The 19,293-nt window shown below is 44.0% G+C and overlaps 7 protein-coding genes across 7 annotated transcripts in view; 2 read left to right on the top strand and 5 right to left on the bottom strand.

The window, feature by feature from the left end:
* The window catches only part of PHALS_01379 (la-related protein 4), a gene marked incomplete at both ends in the record, with an annotated part of 1,193 nt that extends 21 nt beyond the window's left edge, over window positions 1-1,172 (bottom strand). Inside the window, 4 exons of the mRNA XM_024715754.1 lie at window positions 1-741; window positions 810-903; window positions 970-1,075; window positions 1,145-1,172. The exon at window positions 1-741 is cut by the window's left edge and continues 21 nt beyond it. Coding sequence (XP_024581421.1) covers window positions 1-741; window positions 810-903; window positions 970-1,075; window positions 1,145-1,172 — 969 coding nt within the window. The remainder of the gene's footprint in view (window positions 742-809; window positions 904-969; window positions 1,076-1,144) is intronic.
* A 1,288-nt stretch (window positions 1,173-2,460) lies between these two features.
* On the bottom strand, window positions 2,461-5,702 carry PHALS_01378 (structural maintenance of chromosomes protein 2-1-like; the record flags this gene model as incomplete). The annotated part of the gene is made up of 3 exons (XM_024715753.1): window positions 2,461-2,813; window positions 2,881-3,943; window positions 4,002-5,702. The coding sequence occupies 3 exons, from the start codon at window positions 5,700-5,702 to the stop codon at window positions 2,461-2,463; spliced, it is 3,117 nt and encodes a 1,038-aa protein (XP_024581420.1).
* Window positions 5,703-6,169: 467 nt separating this feature from the next.
* On the top strand, window positions 6,170-10,387 carry PHALS_01377 (uncharacterized protein; the record flags this gene model as incomplete). The annotated part of the gene is made up of 15 exons (XM_024715752.1): window positions 6,170-6,201; window positions 6,269-6,340; window positions 6,415-6,799; window positions 6,861-6,905; window positions 6,975-7,059; window positions 7,118-7,231; window positions 7,286-7,346; window positions 7,411-8,947; window positions 9,007-9,170; window positions 9,228-9,322; window positions 9,375-9,461; window positions 9,527-9,660; window positions 9,724-9,974; window positions 10,040-10,115; window positions 10,172-10,387. The coding sequence occupies 15 exons, from the start codon at window positions 6,170-6,172 to the stop codon at window positions 10,385-10,387; spliced, it is 3,354 nt and encodes a 1,117-aa protein (XP_024581419.1).
* Window positions 10,388-10,622: 235 nt separating this feature from the next.
* Window positions 10,623-12,047, top strand: PHALS_01376 (protein transporter sec61 subunit alpha; the record flags this gene model as incomplete). Its single annotated transcript, XM_024715751.1, has 1 exon — window positions 10,623-12,047. One exon carries the CDS (start codon window positions 10,623-10,625, stop codon window positions 12,045-12,047), a length of 1,425 nt encoding a protein of 474 aa, XP_024581418.1.
* A 784-nt stretch (window positions 12,048-12,831) lies between these two features.
* PHALS_01375 (uncharacterized protein) lies at window positions 12,832-14,767 on the bottom strand (the record flags this gene model as incomplete). Its single annotated transcript, XM_024715750.1, has 9 exons — window positions 12,832-13,116; window positions 13,183-13,255; window positions 13,317-13,405; window positions 13,462-13,548; window positions 13,616-13,871; window positions 13,934-14,023; window positions 14,093-14,166; window positions 14,223-14,588; window positions 14,663-14,767. 9 exons carry the CDS (start codon window positions 14,765-14,767, stop codon window positions 12,832-12,834), a joined length of 1,425 nt encoding a protein of 474 aa, XP_024581417.1.
* A 1,978-nt stretch (window positions 14,768-16,745) lies between these two features.
* On the bottom strand, window positions 16,746-17,911 carry PHALS_01374 (protein fam206a-like; the record flags this gene model as incomplete). Its single annotated transcript, XM_024715749.1, has 4 exons — window positions 16,746-17,027; window positions 17,104-17,448; window positions 17,507-17,645; window positions 17,709-17,911. The coding sequence occupies 4 exons, from the start codon at window positions 17,909-17,911 to the stop codon at window positions 16,746-16,748; spliced, it is 969 nt and encodes a 322-aa protein (XP_024581416.1).
* A 141-nt stretch (window positions 17,912-18,052) lies between these two features.
* PHALS_01373 (mitochondrial inner membrane protease atp23) lies at window positions 18,053-18,988 on the bottom strand (the record flags this gene model as incomplete). The annotated part of the gene is made up of 6 exons (XM_024715748.1): window positions 18,053-18,124; window positions 18,188-18,247; window positions 18,326-18,409; window positions 18,479-18,613; window positions 18,681-18,814; window positions 18,883-18,988. 6 exons carry the CDS (start codon window positions 18,986-18,988, stop codon window positions 18,053-18,055), a joined length of 591 nt encoding a protein of 196 aa, XP_024581415.1.
* Between the last annotated feature and the right edge of the window lie 305 nt (window positions 18,989-19,293).

Below are 19,293 nucleotides of genomic sequence, written 5' to 3'. Positions count from 1 at the left end.
TGGCGGGAAATTCACTGCATTCAAGATTGGCTGACGCTCAGCAGATGAAGTAGCGGAAGGAGACTTTCCATTACTACCGTTCACCTGCTTTTCAGGCTTTATACGCTTATCTTTGTTGTTTCGACTTGAAGAACCTCCCCGCTGATCAAAGCTATTGCTTTTAAAACGAGGCTCCTTTTGTTGCTGTTGTACACCCGTGCTGACTGATCGATTTAGACGATTGTGCCCACGGCCAGTTACACCAACGCCACGCTGATTATTGCCAGAATACCGTCCATTATCTGAGCTATTGTTGTAGCTGTAATGAGGAGCTGATCGCGGATTTCCTGAATTGTATTGGACGCCGTAGTTATCGTAATAGCCTGCAATAGGCGAAGCGTAGTAACCGCGGCCGCCATACGGCACACCCACGCTAGGAGCAATGACATTCTCTGCGGGCTGTGTAGGATAAAATGATTTGAGTATGTTCTCAGATTTAAGACGAGCCTTTATCGCAGCGCCGTTTAAAGTTTTGCTGCGTAGGGCCAATAGAGTATCCACCGCCTCTGCCTCCGAGCTCATAGTTATAAACCATGTGTCACCGACATCGCTGCGCACACCAATGACTTTGCCGCAATCTTTAAAAATGGCTTCAACCTCTTCAGGCTTGGTTGAAGACGGAATCTCACGCAAAATTATGGTCGTGCGCTCAGATTTGATGTTGGGTTTGATCGCGTCTTTAGAAGAGCTAAGAGAACATACCTACAATGACGAATTACGTGGAACCATTAATCTCAGATAAATCGACTCCACACTGAAAGGTAACGCACCGTAGAATCCTGTACAGCTTCAACTAGCAGCATCGTGTTGTCCGTCAGCTGCTTGATTTTTGAAAAGTTGATGATGACTTCCACGGGCACATACCTAACAACAGGCATTAAAATAAAAGACATTCAACCTAGCGCTAGACTGAGAGACTGTCAGACGCACATTTGTGAGTTCATTTGCGATACAAGGTAGGCGTCATTGGCTAGATTGGAACGTGAGAAGTAGAACTCCACCTGACGTTTAATGGCTTCCTTGAGCTCCGCTCCCTCTATATAGAAATGCACGTGTCAGTAGCGTTACCTTTTTCATTAAGTCTGCGCTATGCCTAAGTACGCACCTAGAGCCTTTACTGGCTGGTCACTCATCAATGTGATCTGATTTACGGTGCGTAAGAACAATGGTACGCTACGTCCGATTGGTCTGTATGGGTCTAGATGAGAATGGATGGCGAAGGCGATTTTGACGTGTCAGTCTATTATGTAGGCACACCTGATAATCTCCCTTAAAAAATAATAATTATCATTTACTGAAACTGTAGCGCGTTCTTGTCAATCAATCATTGTCACTGGGACATGTGGACGCATCCTCATTTATTGAGAAAAGTGCAGTGCTGACTGACATGCCGCGCTATGCATCTCGATTTTGATAATGTTGTAAGCATTTAAGGAACGTCAGTGCTGCTTCAATGTCAAATTATGTGAGGTAAATAGAATGAAGATACATCAAACAATACAAAAACTGATAATACTCATATAATTTAAATAACCTCTTGTACATTACTGTTTCCTTATAAAGGATGTATTACCGATTACCCACATACACGGCACATTTTGCACACCAAAATTGCTTACACTTGAGATAATGGTATTAGCCGCAGTTGCAGCTAGATTCTAGAATGCAAAGGACTTACCAGATTGTCCAACGCCTGCCATGTCAGGAGCTTTTTAAATCGTACATTTGTATAATCTTTAACAAGTTAGTATTAAGAATTGACATGTAATTATTTCTAGCATTATTACACTCTTTGTTCGATTATGTACGTCATATGGAGAAGCAGTAAGAAAGAACAATGTGGAGTTTGTCGCTGTTAACAAACTACAGACACACGTGGCTGAAGTCGAAGGATATGCTTCTATGTCAGGATGGGCACGATCCTAAATATCTCAAAAATTAAAACCTGAGCGATAATCAGATGATCCAACGGACATATTAGCTCGATACTCCCAATCGAAGTTTCTGTGAGGTGATTGTCGTGATTCCAGAGCAAGAGCAAGCTGCATTCGCCATTAAGAGACTGCGATTCAAGGAAATGAGTTTTGAGACTGTATCGCAAGTCCTTGGACGCTCAGCGCAGAACTTCAAATCCGGCGGGAAATGGTGTTCCTATAATGAATCTCTCAGGTTGAGGGAAATGCTTTTCCAAGTAGGTTGGGATGACTAAAAGTTGACCCAAGTCACAACACTAGATTTTGGCAAACACAATAGGCCGAAGCGTGTAGTTATCATGCACTTTACTTCAATAAAGCTCGAGCTGCGTTAACTTGATATATAGAGCGGAACCGGGATTAAATTAGTGACCATTCGAGCTGCAAACGAAGAGCTTTAATAGTGTCAAAACACAATCTTTCATTTTCAGGTACCAATTGTGCGTGATTATCGAGTGCGCGACTTCGGAACCGTACGAGTTACCGTCGAGACACCATCAACGAATTTAGTCCGAAAGACTACGTTTGCGTTGTTAAACATACCCTCCTTCAGTGAAACCACGACAAACTGTGAGTGCGAGAAGTGCGATCGGATCATCTGACCAATATTTTGAGTGTGCGATAAATCCAGCGCTGCATCAACTTCGTCAAGAATGTACATTGGCGCAGGCTTAAATAGCAACAACGATAAAATCAGTGACAGCGCGAGCAGTGAACGCTGACCACCACTAAGCTCCGTCAAACTTTCTTTCCAAACACCACCGAACGAGACGCGCACTTGAAGTCCATCAAGAATTGTTCCTGATTCGAAAAGAAATCAACACGTCAATAACAGCTAGCTGTGATAGTCGAATAGATGACAGCTTACCGTTTTTGGGCGGGTCCAACTTTGCGTGCGTTCCGGGCAGCAACGTCCCAAAAATCGAGCCAAAATCCTTGTTGACCTTTACCCACGTTGTCTTCAGAGCCTCATTTTTCTTTGCATCAAGTTCTTTGATGACCGACGTAATTTTTTCTTTATCATTTTCGATGATGTGACGCTTGTTCATCAGACCCTGATATTCCTGCTCAGCCTTTTCAATCATACCCATGACTTTTTTGTTGATTTTCTTCGATAATACACCCTGTGTTTCTTTAAGTTCTAACAAACGCCGATTCGCCATCGAGGGATCTTTCCGTTTGAAGTCATAATCTGTATGTTCGCGGCCGAAAAATTCCTTCTCAGTATCAATCCATGGATGCGCCTTTTCCAATTTCTTGACCGTCAACTTGGCATCGTTTTCGTCCTTTTCCATTCGAGAAATTTTATGCTCTGCCTTCTTGCGCTCGATCTCCAGATCACTTTTCTTGTTGGAAAGAGCACTCTGACGGGCACTGAGCTCTTTCAGCTGCTGGTCGTTAAGACTAAGGTCGCTCCTTCGCTTCTCAAGCTTTTGCGACGCCTTCTCATACGTTTCCTGAATTTGTGCAAGTTTATCCTCAACCTTCTTCTCCTCTTTGCGAAGAGCCGCAAGTTCGTTCTGAATATTCGCCACGCTTTCGTTATTGCCTGCAAGTTCTTGTTCAGCAGATTCCAACTCTAAAACCAGCTCAGACAGTTCCTGCTGAACAGCTTTAAGTTGTGCACTAATACTTTGAGCCTCTTTCTTCGCCTCCACAAATCGCTTCTCTAGCACGCCAATCTTGGACTGGCGTGAATCTTTTAAATTTGTGATGTCAGCATCCAGATCCTTGACTTCTCTCGACAGATGAGTTACAGCTTTCTTTTTTGTGACTAATAGCTCTTTGTCCTTTGCGTACTGGTCTTCTGACGAAGCAACCTCGCGCTCTAATTGCGCAAAAACACTGGCAGCAATACGCTCATCGAGCAAGCTTAGCTCGTGCTTCTTCAGCTCTATTTGGTGTTTAAGCTGACGAAAGTGACCAGACTCCTGAATGAAAAATTTATTAAGGTTAGCACGTAACGCAAGCAATGACAGTTTATCATACCTGTTTCATGTTATCCAGGGAACGAGAGCAATCTTGGTACTCATGACGCATGTCGCTGAGCTCGCGCGTGCGATTTATAAGCTGGTGAAGCTTTAAAAGAATAGGCGTGCCGCTAGATGGGGCAGAACCACCTTGAAGAGTACCAGCTGGATCATAGGAATCGCCATCAAGAGTCACGGTTCTAATTTTGATTTCCCGATGAAAAGTGATATTTTTGGCAAGCTCGCTTGTATCACAAATGATCGAAGAGCCGAATGCGTACTCCATTGCTGGCAAAAGCTCTGGCTTGAATTGAATCAATTCCATTGCTTCCCAGACCTTGCCACCTTGTTGATGGGCAACCTGTCTAGCCTTGTCCATCTTGCGACGATCCACAGTCTGACGCGAAATACGGTTAAGTGGGATAATTGTGACGCGGTTCATGAGACGACCAAATTTGAGGATGTCTTTGGCAGTCTTCTCATTGTCCACCACTATCTGATATAGCTTTCCTCCTGCTGCAATCTCAAGAGCAAGCGCGGACCACTCGTGTTTTGTCTCAAGGAGATTAGCCAGCACACCCATTACGCTTTCCCGGTGGAAATTGCGGTACGGATCTGTATACTTAAAATCTAGTCGGGATGACAGACCTGATGATATCTCATCCACTTCTCTCTCAGCTCGAAGGATATGTTCTTGAAGTTCTTGAACGCGTTTATGTAGGCCACTTTCTTCATCCGGATTAAAATTTATCGTGACTTGGTCGACCTTGGCTCGCATATGCTCGAGCTCGTTTAATTTGTGTTTACGCTCCTCATCCATGCTGCGATTGTTAATGCGCGTCTGCTCAATCTCGCGGCGCTTGTGTTTGATGCTTTCTTCCATGTGCTTTAATCTCAAATTGATTTGCTTTATCGCAGTGTTGTTTTCCTGCAACTCACGCTGCTTTGATGCTAGACGCTCCGATAAAGATTCATCGTTATCTCCACTTTGCTCCATACCAGCATTTAAAGCCTGAATTTGACGCTGGTATGCGTTTGCCGCTGCCTCTTTGGTGATAAAAGATTCTTCGACCTCATTCACCTTCATCTTCGCCTTTTCAATATTGCGCGCAAGTTTGGCCATGGCCTGTTCAGTCTCTGCTGCCTGCTCATTCATACCAGACTCAGCATTTACTTGTTGTTCGATCGAAGCTTTGCAGTGTTTCAACTTAGTCGTGAACTTGACAACCTCTTTACCAATTTTCTCGACATTTTCTTTTAGCTGCTGAAACTCTTTGCCCATTTTCTTTTCGCGCTGTTCGTGTAGTGCGTCAATTTCACCACTAATCTGCTCAATCTCCTGTTCAATTTGAACTTCCTGCTCTTTTGCTGCACGTTGGTCTTGCTGCATCTTTTCGACGTGGTGCGCCGTATTCATCAGTGCGTCTTGTGCATTTTGGTATTCGTTTGCCACACAAAATCTCTGTAACCTTTCCATCTCTGTGTTGTTGGCCGCCCATTTTAGATAGTGGGTCTTCTCAGCTCGAAGTTTCTCGAGTGTTGGCGTGATCTCATTGGCCAAGATACTATTGATCTCATCTACTTTCTTCTCCTTCTTTGTCATCGTTTTTAGAGCCGCAATTTTTTTGTTCTCGTACATTCGAGTGCCAGCAGCTTCCTCGATCATACCGAGGATCTCGGGTGGCTTCATATTAAGCACTTTGGTGATACGGCCCTGCATGATAAGGAAGTGCGGGTTGTTCACGTTAAGCTGTACAGAGTGGAAAAGGTTCTGAACTTGGCTGACTTGGGCCGTGTGGCCATTGATCAAATACTTATTCCTCCCACCGATCACGACCTGGCGGGCGACCGAGATCTGCTCATACTGATCGTACCCCACAGGCGAAGCTTTCGCGTCCTGATTATTAAACACGATGGTTACGCTGGCCTTAGTGACACCTGCTTGTCCCTGCTTATACACTAGCTCTTGTAGATTGTTAGCGCGCACTTGGGATAAATTGGTGATGCCCAGCACGAAGCAAATGGCATCCAGCACATTTGACTTGCCACTACCATTCAATCCTGTGATGGCGTTAAAGCGAGGGTCAAAACCACTTACAACCGTGCGCGTCGCGTACGACTTAAAGCCATCCAAAATAATCTCCTCGATGTGCATTGCGGTGCGTAATTAAAGCTTATTGAACTCGGATGGAGTGCGCGCGCAAAGTAAACCAGACAAGGTATTTAAATGAGATCAATTCTTTAAATTACGAAAACAAGCTTAAAAGAGTGATGGTTACGTTGAAGCTACCGCACCTTTACCATGTCGACGGATTATGAGGCTCGCATGGAGATTCTGCAGCGCAAGCGCGAGGACCTGTGAGCCCCTTCGACGTCTCCTATTTTATATCACAACGTCATATCTACAAAGCTTACGACACTGTTGTTGGCAGGACAGCGCAGCGACAGGCAATAGAGAAGCGCATGGCGCTGCATGAGGCGACTGCTGTTGAGTTTAGCACCGTCGCGGTGCAGAGTTTACGAAAAAAGTGCAAGGCACAACGTAGCGCTGCTTTTGCTGCTAAGAAGCGTAACGATGACTTTGTGCGCACGCTACATGAAACGCAAAAGCAGGTACACGACACGTGGAGTAAGCTGCAAAGCGACCACTCGGGCAGCAGTGCACTGCTGGCCAAAGAGAAAAAAAGATACAATTGCCGAATAGAGCAGGTTTATCCTGCTTGGCAGAAACAGTTGCATCGACAGCGTGTACAGAAACTTAAGGAGCTAGAGGACAAGAAGAGAACGGTGGAAAGACGCAGATATCTCGCCAAGAAGGTCAAGAGGCTGATGCTTCGTCGCATGATGCGTTGCTGACATAAGTGTTTTGACCTGGCAGAGTTTTGAAAAGGAGCAGATGATAGATGACTTGCTTAAAGAAACGGTTCGACTGTTGATTTGCAATGATCGTTTCTTTCAACAAATTACATACGAGACATCTTCTATATTGTAGCGACACGAAGTGGAATTGGCTGAAAATTTAGAGCACAATGAGCACTACGAGCGAATACTTCTGCGCACGAAAAGTACAAACCAAGGTAATGGTATAGTTTTCTTTATACATGTCCTAGGATTGAATGATTTACGTGCGTGTAGCCATTGAGGTTGAACATAATATTCAAGAAATGGCTCAGGAAGCGCGAAGTATTCTGCAGCAACACGCGGAAAGATATTTTGAGACAGCGCCGGAGATAGTCAGAGGGCTATCAGGTACTGGTCCCGAGTTACTATATAATTTTTTTACACTCACGCAACATGATGCAGAAAAGTTAACCGAGACATTTTCGCCTCGAAATACCTTACGCGCTTTGCAGGAAGGCGGCAGGTTCGTGCACCATAACATTTGCGCAATATTTACTTTTCATCATGACGAAAAATTGTATATTTAGTTTCTTCGAGCTCGAAAAAAGGCACTCGTACGAAGACAATGACTTCACACAGCAACAAAAGTTCGAAATTGCAGCAAATTCAGATGTCACGGATGCGGTGCAATCAAATTACGATGGTTTTGAGCTAAAAGCTCATGAAAAATATTTCGAAGACAGCTTTATTGAACCCTTATGCAATTTTGACGAAAGATCGGCATTTCTTGATTCAGCTGCGACAGTCAGCCACAATTCATACACAGAAATTAGTCATAAGTACTCAGATCAAAGCATACATGATGCTGGACATAGTGAAGTATCTCGGGCTGTAGCCGCAAAGTCGACTGATCACGATTGCCCACTTGTTGATACTATCTCAAAAGATTTGTGTGCAGATACTCAACGCTTAGGTACAAAGAATAATCTCGCTTCCAGTACGACACATGACAAAGACATCAGACAGCCATGCGAAATATTGAAAAAGGTACCTACCTTGGTTGCCGAAGCTTTGTCAACAATTCCTGAAGATGACGAGACGATCTTCTCAAGCAGAGCAGATAGAATGGTACGACATGAAGAGATTGCGCATCAGCGTGAGCTTAGGGGTTCTGATGTTGCAACAAGCTCCGCGGCGACGTCCCACATTCCTGTGAATATTTCGAAATTCATCCAAGAGTTGCCTGCGGTCAGCACTCCAGCCAACATTGCCGAGGAGTCAAAGTCAGGGTACTCGGCTATGCTCGTCGCATCGACATTTCATATTGAGGACAACCGTGACGACATAAATCAAGATGAAGCTGAAAGCTTAAAGATCATATCGATTGGCAACCCATATCACGATAAAGCAGCTGAGAATTCAAATGAGACACCGTTGCCGATATCAAATGATGACTCTTGTTGCAAAGCAGAAGATAAAATTTCTCCCTTGGAGCCTGAAGTGAAGGAGCATATTTGTGCTCTAAAAAAAGGCAGTGTCAGTAGTCAAATTGAATTTGATGCATCCAGCAACACCGACGTGCTTGCTATCGTAGATTTTACAGGTCCTCTTTCGATCGAAGAGACCCCGAGAGTAGCCAACAAATGCATCGTGGATATTAAGCCTGTTGCCTTGGATATTTTGATGAGTGAACACATGTCTGATCTAATATCCCACCACGACAAAGCCGGCTCATTCCATGATCCGAAAGAGTTGAGCAATATCGCGACGGCCAAATCTTCTTCTGATTCCATTCAGACTCTAGCTACGATAGAAAAAAGCTTCTCCGAAATAGCTTCGGAAGAAGCAATTAAATCATTGCCGCCGCCGGGCTCAAACATCAAAGAATTCGTGGAACCAGTTTTACTATCAGCTGCAATGCCAGCCACAACACAGCATACTAGGGATAACATTGTGTTGTCTAGCAAGCAAAGTGACGACTATGATTTACCTAGCTGTACAACTGTTGATCCAACCATTCCGTGCAGCAACAATAAAGTTGAGCAAGATGATCCAGGAGCGGCTGTGAGCCCAATCGAAGACCTTCAGCGTATTCGGGAGGCTCCTAGCATAACGAAAGGAGAGGTATGTCGACAACCTTGTAGGTAATGTTGACAAATGCGCTAATCAAGCCATTGTGACAGAAACACTCATACGCCTCGATAACTGAAAAATTGTCGCCGGTGGATCGAATGAAAGCATTAGAAGCTCTAATAAGCCGAGTTGAGGAAGGTGTGGCTGAAGGAGACAACATATACGGCTCGAGAGAAATCGAATCATCCTACGATTCGAAACGGGAGCTGATGAGGTATGCGTTCAAATCCTTTGTTTAGTGACACAAACAAATACTTATGCCTGTGCGTAGAATGGCAATTGGGGGACACAAGGCGCAAATTGCCTATTTTGGTTCCGACATTTGTTTCGAGCTAATACTAGAAATTTCACGCGACCTTGGGCCAGGTGAGTCACACCCATGTCTTGTATGATTATACCAACACTTGTGGAGTTGTAGTGCTTTTTCCATTCAAATCGTTCGAGGGGATCATGAATGATCAAAAGATGCGCAAATTGCATCAGAGTAACAAGGACAAGCAATTGGGTGAGAGATTTCATCTTCATGAGAAAACATTTACAGCCTTTACTAATCATGTGACGGCATTAAAGACTTGTGGAAAGCATTATCGCATCATTTTAAGCAACTTGTGGAGCTGAAAGCAATATCCGTGGCGACTCTTGTTGATTTGTCGGTAGCAGCTTTTCTCGCCCATGATCTTGAAAATCAGCGGTCTCAGCGCAAGGTATCCAAAACTAGGGTAGCTGCTACACTATTGTGTCCGATGTCCTAATTTCATGCACCACAGCTCCGTGAATTTTTGACAGCAACATTGGAAGGAGGTGGTGGCAACGAGGCCTCAAGCCTTCGAAAAATGACCTCTGCCATCCCTGAAAAACTGTCATTCTCATCATGGCAAGAGCAACAGAAACCCGTTCCAGAGCCTTTAAAACCCGATAAGGCACAAGGCAAGGTTAGTACCTCGCAGCTGCTACAAACAGCGTTCCTACATCAACAAAGCGCACCAAAAAGCAAAGTTTTTGGCATTGCATCATCAAGGTATGTCTGAGTAAATGTTAAGACGATTTATTTGCTTCCCGCATTGACATTTGTTTAACCCACAGCTTGAAAGAACATTCGAAGTTCTCCTCTGACGTACTAATGTCCATGAGCTCCAGACCCATGAAGCTTTCTGAAAAGGTGTGTAGGTTGCTCATGATGCGCAGATGACTCACACAAATTATATTTGCGATCAGCTGATGCGTGGTGGTAAGATTGACGATTACTCCGAGTTTGAAGAGGAAGAAGAGGTGGACCTGCAAAACCTTATCGGCACAAAGCCCGTACTTGCCACAACCTTGCCAAAGGAAAGTAAGCCAGACCAACAGGCTACAATGCCTCAAGTAAAGAGATCGATGGAGAAGGTTGCAGTCGTTGAAGGGGTGGACGATGATTTTGATGCCGACTTTTAATAGCAAAGTGTAACTTAAAATATACCTGTATGTTACGATTTCCTGCTACATCAGCTATATCTACTTGTAATATAGCTTCTCGTGTCGTTTTTGTATTAGTATATGTATAGACACTTCTTTACCTTGATATTTGTATCGATCCACCAAGGGGTGATACGTGTCGCGCTCTGCTCCTCCGGCGGACGATCTCTCATTCTTGAAAGAAATTCGAAGTAATAAGTAGGTTGAAATCAAGATGCGTTTTTTGCACCTGATCAGACCTGTCATGTGCGTGCTGCCCGAAGTGGCGCATCCTGATCGCAAGATTCCTTTCCGAGAGAAAGTTTTGTGGACGATCATCACGCTCTTCATCTTCCTCGTATGCTGCCAGATTCCACTTTACGGCATCCAGACGTCTAAGTCGTCGGACCCGCTTTATTGGATGCGTGTGATCCTGGCCTCGAATCGTGGAACGCTAATGGAGCTAGGAATTAGTCCTATCGTGACCTCCGGTCTTGTGATGCAGCTCCTTGCTGGCTCCAAGATGATTGAAGTTGACCAATCGCTTAAAGAGGATCGTGCGTTGTTTAGTGGAGCGCAAAAGCTGTTTGGCATTCTCATAACCCTTGGTGAGGCTGTAGCCTACGTCGTCTCTGGTATGTACGGCAATATCTCGGACATTGGCGCTTTCAACGCAATTCTTATCATCCTGCAGCTGCTTTGCGCTGGTGTACTCGTCATTATTCTTGACGAGATGCTGCAAAAAGGCTACGGACTAGGATCGGGTATTTCGCTCTTTATCGCCACTAACATTTGCGAGAACATCGTCTGGAAGGCTTTCTCTCCTACGACCATTAACACTGGACGTGGTACTGAGTTTGAGGGTGCTATCATCGCTCTTTTTCACCTGTTGATCACTCGTTCAGACAAGCTGCGCGCACTTAAAGAAGCCTTTTATCGTCAAAACCTGCCAAACATTACCAATCTTTTGGCCACAATGTTTGTATTTGTCGTCGTCATTTACTTCCAAGGCTTCCGTGTCGACCTGCCGGTTAAGTACCAAAAGCTTCGCGGCCAACAGGGCACGTACCCCATTAAGCTCTTTTACACGTCAAACATGCCCATCATCTTGCAGACCGCGCTAGTATCTAACCTGTATTTCATCTCGCAATTGCTCTACAGGAAGTTTAGCGGCAACTTTCTCGTACGTCTACTTGGTGTATGGCAAGACATGGAAGGTGGTGCCGGTCAGACTGTGCCTGTCGGTGGTGCTGCATACTACATGTCGGCTCCCCATAACTTGGCTCAAATTTTGTACGACCCGATTCGTTTTGTCATCTACGTCATCTTTATTCTTGGTTCGTGTGCGCTCTTCTCGAAGACTTGGATTGAAATTTCGGGCTCGTCAGCTCGTGATGTTGCCAAGCAGCTTCGTGACCAACAAATGGTAATGAAGGGCCATCGTGACTCGTCTATCGTGCACGTACTAAACCGCTACATTCCTACGGCAGCAGCTTTTGGTGGTATGTGTATTGGCGCACTTACAATGGTTGCTGACCTTCTCGGCGCCATTGGTTCTGGTACTGGAATTTTGCTGGCCGTGACTATCATTTATCAGTACTTTGAGACGTTTGCTCGGGAGCAGGCTGAGATGCCACTTAGTGGTTTGTTTGGCTTCTAAGTATCTCGCTTCGGCGAGTGCTTAATGCAATAAAATACTCAAAAATATATCTTGCACTCTGCCCAGCTTGCCAAAAGTGACGACTTCAACATTGAAAAGAGACAAAACGAAAGATTTTCCAACAGGTTGTTCCCGTTCAAGGAGTATTATCAGGTGCTCTTTGCTGACTTTAATAGAATTTGGTTAGGATCATCAGCAAAAGCTGAGTGAGTGAGATTTTAGGCACATTCCCGCTGCTTTTTTCGGAAACGAACGAGACAGACGATATCTCCCTCATTCTTAGGTGCGCGATGGAGAGTCGATTTCTTTATTCTTTTTAAAGCATTTGAGGTTTAGTCTACCGAGGAGCTCGCCTGAATGGAGTTGCATTTTATATACAAGAGTTGGCTTTACCTTTACAATTTTTGCAAAGCTTTTGATAAAGTCACAGATGTATTGACTAACTTTTCAATGGAATGATATAGGATTCGGAGTTGTTATTGTGAGTGTTAAGTGCCGACAAAAGCTTGCAGCCAGTCGTTGGTGCTCCAGTATATCCAGAGCTAAGGCCCGTGCTCGGCGGTCTGAATGCAAGAGATCCTGATTAAGGCTGAGAAGTAGTTATGAATTTAAAGCAATCACACTAGATCTGCCTGAACTGCAATGAACGAGAATTTATCCCTTCACGTGTGTCACGTTAATCTACCAATTTGTTATGTAAACAAACGTCTTTTAAAAAGTGTTATTTATGATTTTACGCCATCGTAAAATTGATCCGACGTCGATACAATTTGCTACCGACTTATCACAAAGCTCGTCGATTGGGGTGCGCAGGAGGGCGACTGTATTGACGTGACGTGCTTGATGTGCTGTCGGCCGAGTCTTCTGAACAGTCGTTGTGAAAGCTGCTGCTGTTCGTAAAAGAGCTACTGGAACCGACGAGAGTGCCATCACCATACTGCACAAAAGCGCTTGAGCTGCTGAAACTGCTGGTATCGTTTCCACTATCACGACTTCGATTGAGCTGCTTCGCCTTCGCGCCAGCTTTTAATGTTTTGTACCACTTATCATATTTAGCAATGCGATCATCCTGTCCCAAGAATCAACTCAGTCATATCAAGCTGACAGCAATAAACGGTAACCAGCTGGTTTATACCTTAATTTTCGCTTCTTCCGTCAGTCTGGCAATCGTTTCCTCTTGCATCTTTATTCTGCTTTCCAAATTACCACTAATGATGGTAATATGAGCAGGCTAACAAGGTGCGAATAATTCTACAGAATTTCACTTACCCAATTGCCGTGTTGTTGGTCTGCTGTGCTTGAGCGACAACATTTTGCTGTCGCCGCCACTCTTCAAGAGCCCTTTTGATCATTACGAGCTAAAAGGAAGATGCGTGATGCTATGGCGTTAAAAATATAATTCAAGCCGACAGACCTTCTGATTGTAATCTTTTTTGAAAATTTCCATAAGTTCACGAATCTTGAGATTCTCAGCTTGTACATTTGTCATCGCCTCACACTCCTATGTGACATATGACAGCACCTCCACGGTTATACAACAGCATACACACTCAAAGCGTTGAACTTACTTTCACGAGCTTAGTATTCTCGCTACTTAGAGCCTTTACCGAGTTTAAAAGCCGAACGATCTCCAATTTTTGGTTCGACACAGTCTCCAGTAAGCTTTCATAGTCTCTTTGAGCTTCGCCTAGCCTTTCACCGCTTCCTAACGATGTCTGGCCGTCTTGACCCCGCTGGGATGTATAATTGTTTCCATCTTTTAGAGTATTACTGAGACTTCGCGCATCGACAGGTGCTTTACTGCCAAGCTGCTGCTCTATAAGCCTAAGGTTTACAAAGAGCATTAGATTCATACGCAGGGCAGGAGCTCCCACATCATGGTGGACCGTTGTCGTTGATTCCTCATCCTAGACGCCACCGCTGCCCTGAGCGTCGAACCCCCATCCACGGCAGTCGCCACCACTCCAATCGTTTTTCTTTCATCACAAAACTACCTTTATGAGCATTTAACTCGTTGATATATTCCGTCAAACTCCAGGCCGCACCTCCCCTTTGCCGGCAGCAGACAAAATGAATCACCCAACGACGACGATAAATGCCGCGACGACATCAGCACGTTCTATATCGTTTCAGCATCAGCAAAACTTTTCGAATCTTTGATCTTGTCTAGTTTACCTTGTCTGTCGAATCGGGACTCGTCAGTCCAATCTCATTCAATCGCCTCCAAAGCTCCTCTATCTCCGCAGCCGCAACGTTTAGCTGTGTCTCGGTCCTCTGTGCATCTAGCGGGTCGGAAATCTCCACATCTAATTCTTGCTGTTGTTCCAATGTTCGTTCTTTTTCATCCTCCGTTTGATGTTCTTTGACCGTATCTTCCGTTTTCACCGGGCAAGGATTTCTAGCTCGCGCCACTTTGGCCCTGTACTCGTAGTTTTCGGCCAACAGCATCAGTGCATCAATTGTACGCTTGTCTGATACACATTGTGCCGCCTGCAAAAACTTTTCGCTTGCCAAATGACCCTCCTTCTCTGCTTGAATGTACTGCATAAAGTGTGATCGTCATCTTATTCAGAAATTGCGGGATTTATTGGTCAAAAAAATTTATTAACTCGTACATCATCGTGACGCAAGGCTTTTTCGGCACGTACAGCATGGAAATGCGCCTGCACAGCGGGCGACGAGCTCCCGTACTCTTCTGACTCTACGGCTTTCCATCCCATTGTTGTAATGTAGACTACTTCATATTACCGGTATGTTTGAGCATACTTTTTTACAGCGATTTTATTGATATAAATCTCTACTCGAGAAGCCACTTTGTGTCAGATAGGACTCCACTTTATAAAAGATTTGTATAGTACTAGCTTCCCTGGGAGAAGTACAGCGCTATCTCGATGGGCATATAATGCTGTAGATCCGAATGCATGATTTACATTTCTTATCCTTACGCCAGCGCTATATTGAGCAAATTCAAGACATTTTTGTGGAGAATCAAACATGTTCACGTCCACATATATGATGTGCAATCTATTGTATTTCAAAAAAGGTGCTTTTTGCTAGAGATAACGAAGTATGCGTCCTCGGTCGTGCAGTTCACCCTCGATTTGCAAAAATAGTTCTAATGATGACAAGAACAGGAAGAAAACTACGGGGTATTTTCAGCATAACTCCCCCGGGTAATGCGATATTCATTGCTGATTGTAAAAGTGACTCTTTATGCTCTATGTGAAAGAAGGTGACATCGAGGATTTACTCTGTTTGCCAGCAACAGACTGACGCAATGTGAATGACGGAAACCCTGATGTTAAGCAAACTGATCCCAGTACATCGCATGCGAGATACAAATTCACAACTAAAATTATAAATTCCTTCCTGTCAATCCTAAACACGCTATACCCTTATAAGTTTATAAGATAAATACTGATAAAATGTGGCATTCAGGAAAATATAGAAATTCGAAACGAAATACGCAGACAAATTGCCACAGTATGATCGAGTCGGTAGTGACTCAAAATCGGCATCTGAGACATATGTCGAACGACAGTTTGAGCCTTCACAAAGCATGCCTGAGCAGGAGAGTTCTTTCTGATTATAAAGTAATTCATGGTCATCCAAAGTTTTACTAATATAATGAAGCCGTCGTAGATAAGATTCGTGTCATACAAGTTGTGAGTCATTATCTTTATAGATGGATTATCAAACAAAATTTGAAGAACTTGTAAAATTAACCTGCTTTTCCGTGTTGATCCCTAGGACGCAATATTACCCTCAGTGGCCAGAACTCTAAATCTCAACTTTGCGACAAAAACAATCATTCGGCATCATACATGAGTCGAGGGTGTCAGAGTAAGCCTTATGCCGGTTCGAGACTGCTAAACAATGCTGAAAACAATATTCTCCGACTCTAAGAATACGATAACCTATAAAATTAGGAAAAATACTTTTAACTGCCCAGTGGTCAAAAAATTTAATCGCAAGTATACTGTCACTTTTACTCATATCATAGCCACTTGTACTATTCAGTAGCATACTGAATAGTACAAGTGCTAGTACTAAGTGATTAACTATAACTTTCAGGCAGCTTTTAATAACATCAATCTTTGCTGCAGCACGCTAAACCACACAGATCAGGCTTAGAACAACCATTATAAGAACATTGCAATCGAGACTGCCAGCAAAGCTAAATGCTGACATCGCTCCCACTATGCTGTAGCCATTTTTAAACGCTTGTACTTGCAGTGAAAGAGCTATCGACAGTGGTGACTTAATTGTTGGAGAAAGAGACATGTTTGATCTCTTTACTACTGCAAATTGTACACAGAAGTTTAAAATATAGATGCTACCAAAAATATGCAATTTGAGCCATTTAGAATATGCGTTGCGAGTCCTAGTTGATCAAAGAGGTGAGAAACTATGCTGTGTATGATAAGCAAATGCTTACGAAGGAAAAATATCAATGAGACGTTCATGATTATGTCAAAGATGGTATCGATACTTTATACGATTGAAGTAGGCACTGAGCAACAAGAGCAAGTTAATCATATTTATTGACTTGGTCAGCGCGCTTAAGCTCTGCTTTCCCACGGTTTGTCGGAGGACAACATGACCGCTGTGTATGTGTTGCTACATTAACTCCTGTTTGCTGTATCTTGAATCGTACTAGCATTACTGTGGATTGCTATACGTGCAGTGCAGTCTCTTTCAGATATCCATTGACACACCCTCCGACATTGATTCTTCTTTCACAGAATCGCATGTCGGACCTTCAACAATATTGTGCGTCGACTCGTTTTTCACCTCATCTTCGCACAGATGATCAGCCGAGGTTTCATCTGGGGTCACTTTGGTATGTTTGTTTCTTTCAATCGTGTTTGAGATGGCGCGAAACTGCTTGTACTCATCTTTTGAGAGTAGGGATTCCTGAATTTCAGCAATCTCGACCTTTTTTGGCTGAATGATGACAAGATATCCATCGGACTGGTGCTGCAGTTGATGTTGCGTTAACATGAGATAAAGCACTCAGTGATGACAAAAACCATATCATGACAAGCAAACTAACCTTTCGCTGTATAAGTTGCGGATCTTTCAGTAGACGTTCATTCACTTCAATCAACGAGCCACGAATACAGCTATAAAGTGAATATTCTCTACCGCTTTTGCTCTTAAGATTGCAAATCATCGTGTTCGGCTGCATAAAGCGGCCACCCTTTTTCTTCTTGCCAGACACGCGGCTCTCGAGCACATTCTGCGCGAACTCAACGCTCAGAAGTTCCTCCTGCATAATTGGATGAGATTCGGCTACTCCCACAACACACAGACGATTAGAGTGCATGTGCACATATTGGTCCTCCATAGGTTTGCTCATCGTGTCACATGAGAACATTTCCGTGTAGTAGCGTTCAATCTGTTCTGTCAGTCATTAGTGTCCCATCTACAAATACCTCAAGCATCAAACATCTTACCATTGTGCCTCTGTGCTTGGAGGTGACAGCGCCTGCATCCGAAGTTTGAAACTGCTCTTCGGCGCGTCGAATGGCCTGATCGCGAATAAGTCGACGTTGAGCTGCTACCGAATGCGTGTCACTATCATTCACTTCAGCTCTATCCCCAAACAAATAAGTTTGTATTGATTGAGAGACATAGATTTGGCATCAAGTGGCGCACCTGCCATGGGCAAATTTGCAATTGGGGAATGGGCATCCACCGGGCTTGTCAAAATGCTTGCAGAGAGCACTCTTGCGCAGCCGCTCACGTCTTTCCACCCGACGCTTTTTAACCACTGGAAGCTGAGACGAAGACGAAGAATGTGAAGCAACATCTACATCGGGAATGGCTGAGGGCACTGCAGCTGAAAGGGTTTCCGACATCGATAAGTACAAGTAGCAGTGAAGGCCAATCAGTGGCCAGAACAACAATAGGTAAAAGTTATTGTCTATTATGTCTAAATGTCTATCTCTGTGGATGATTCATTACCTACTTGTCTACAACAAACAAGCTGTTCATTCTACCTAGGGGATTTCGCGAAATGGTGACCAATCACGGTAGCATGAGTCAAACACTTTGTCGATGCATTCGTTTGCCTACAAAAAAGACAGTGCCAACTAAAAAAAATTGTACTACAGATGTCAAAGTCTTACACATACCGTGCCTGTGCACGCCTCATTTTGCTCGATCGAAAGTGCAGCCCTTCGCCGAACACATAGCTATGGTCACAAGACAGAACCAGTTCCGAAGTCAGCTTTTGTATGCCCAATAACTTGCAGAGTTGCTCATTGGAGTACCTGATGCTGTTTGCTGACGTTAAAGTTTTTGCGGAAGAACTCATATTTCCAATTGCAGTCGCCACTAAGCGCTGCTGCGCGAATCTACTCCATCATCCAACCTCCTTTTAACGCTCCTTTTTGACGCTAAGTATGCAAGCTACATGACATTACCTCACTGCATGCGTGATGCTCACATTTATTCCAGTCAATTTTGTTGCGACAATGGTCGAAAGCATGAATGAGCTCGTGTGCCATAGTGCGATCCATCCACTCTTGGTCAGGTATATGATTTTGGCAGAGCACAACCTACCACAAAGCAGCCGCAACAATTCAGCTCCTACGCCATCACTTTTGCATAAAGATATCCACCCACGCCTGGTTTGCCCTCGTCATCCACGTGGAACCCTCCATTTATATTTTTATCGCAGCTAATACTGGAAAAAAAGCCTTTTCTAATGGTACATCCCATCTTCTCCATGGTGTCCATCAAAAACATCACTCGCGAGCCTACATTATTTTGAAAAAGATTATCCCAGTGATTCTAAAATGAATTTTATAGGCTGCAGCTCACTCACAGTTTTTCTGAGAGCTCTCCCGCATCATCTCGCATTTTTGATGTTGTGTCTCCTCCTCGCTGATGAGCTGACTTTTGCCCTGTAAAGTATTCCTGAGTGACTCCATTGCATTTAGCTACAAATATGCACTTTGGTGTGGCACCACTGATTTTTATGAAGAATATTTTAACGATACCCCTTCAGTTTGACGATTTCGTAATTTCAAGTGGGCAGAAATTCACGATACTGTACATTTCTGACCAAGTAGCTGAAAGATGCTGCCAAGCTACGATGAGAAGGTTAGTGGAGCAATTGCTGAATTGAGGAGGATTCGGTGACTCGAGTAGCGGTGAATTTGCACAAGTTAGGCTAGTTAGATAATAGACAGCATGTACCTTCAAATACGTCGTGCAAAAGGTGATTGGGGAACAA

Source organism: Plasmopara halstedii, assembly GCF_900000015.1.
Source record: "Plasmopara halstedii genome assembly, contig: Scaffold_1548, whole genome shotgun sequence".
Lineage (NCBI taxonomy): Eukaryota > Oomycota > Peronosporomycetes > Peronosporales > Peronosporaceae > Plasmopara > Plasmopara halstedii.
Note: the sequence above shows the minus strand (reverse complement) of the source record. Positions and strands in the feature narration are given on the sequence as shown.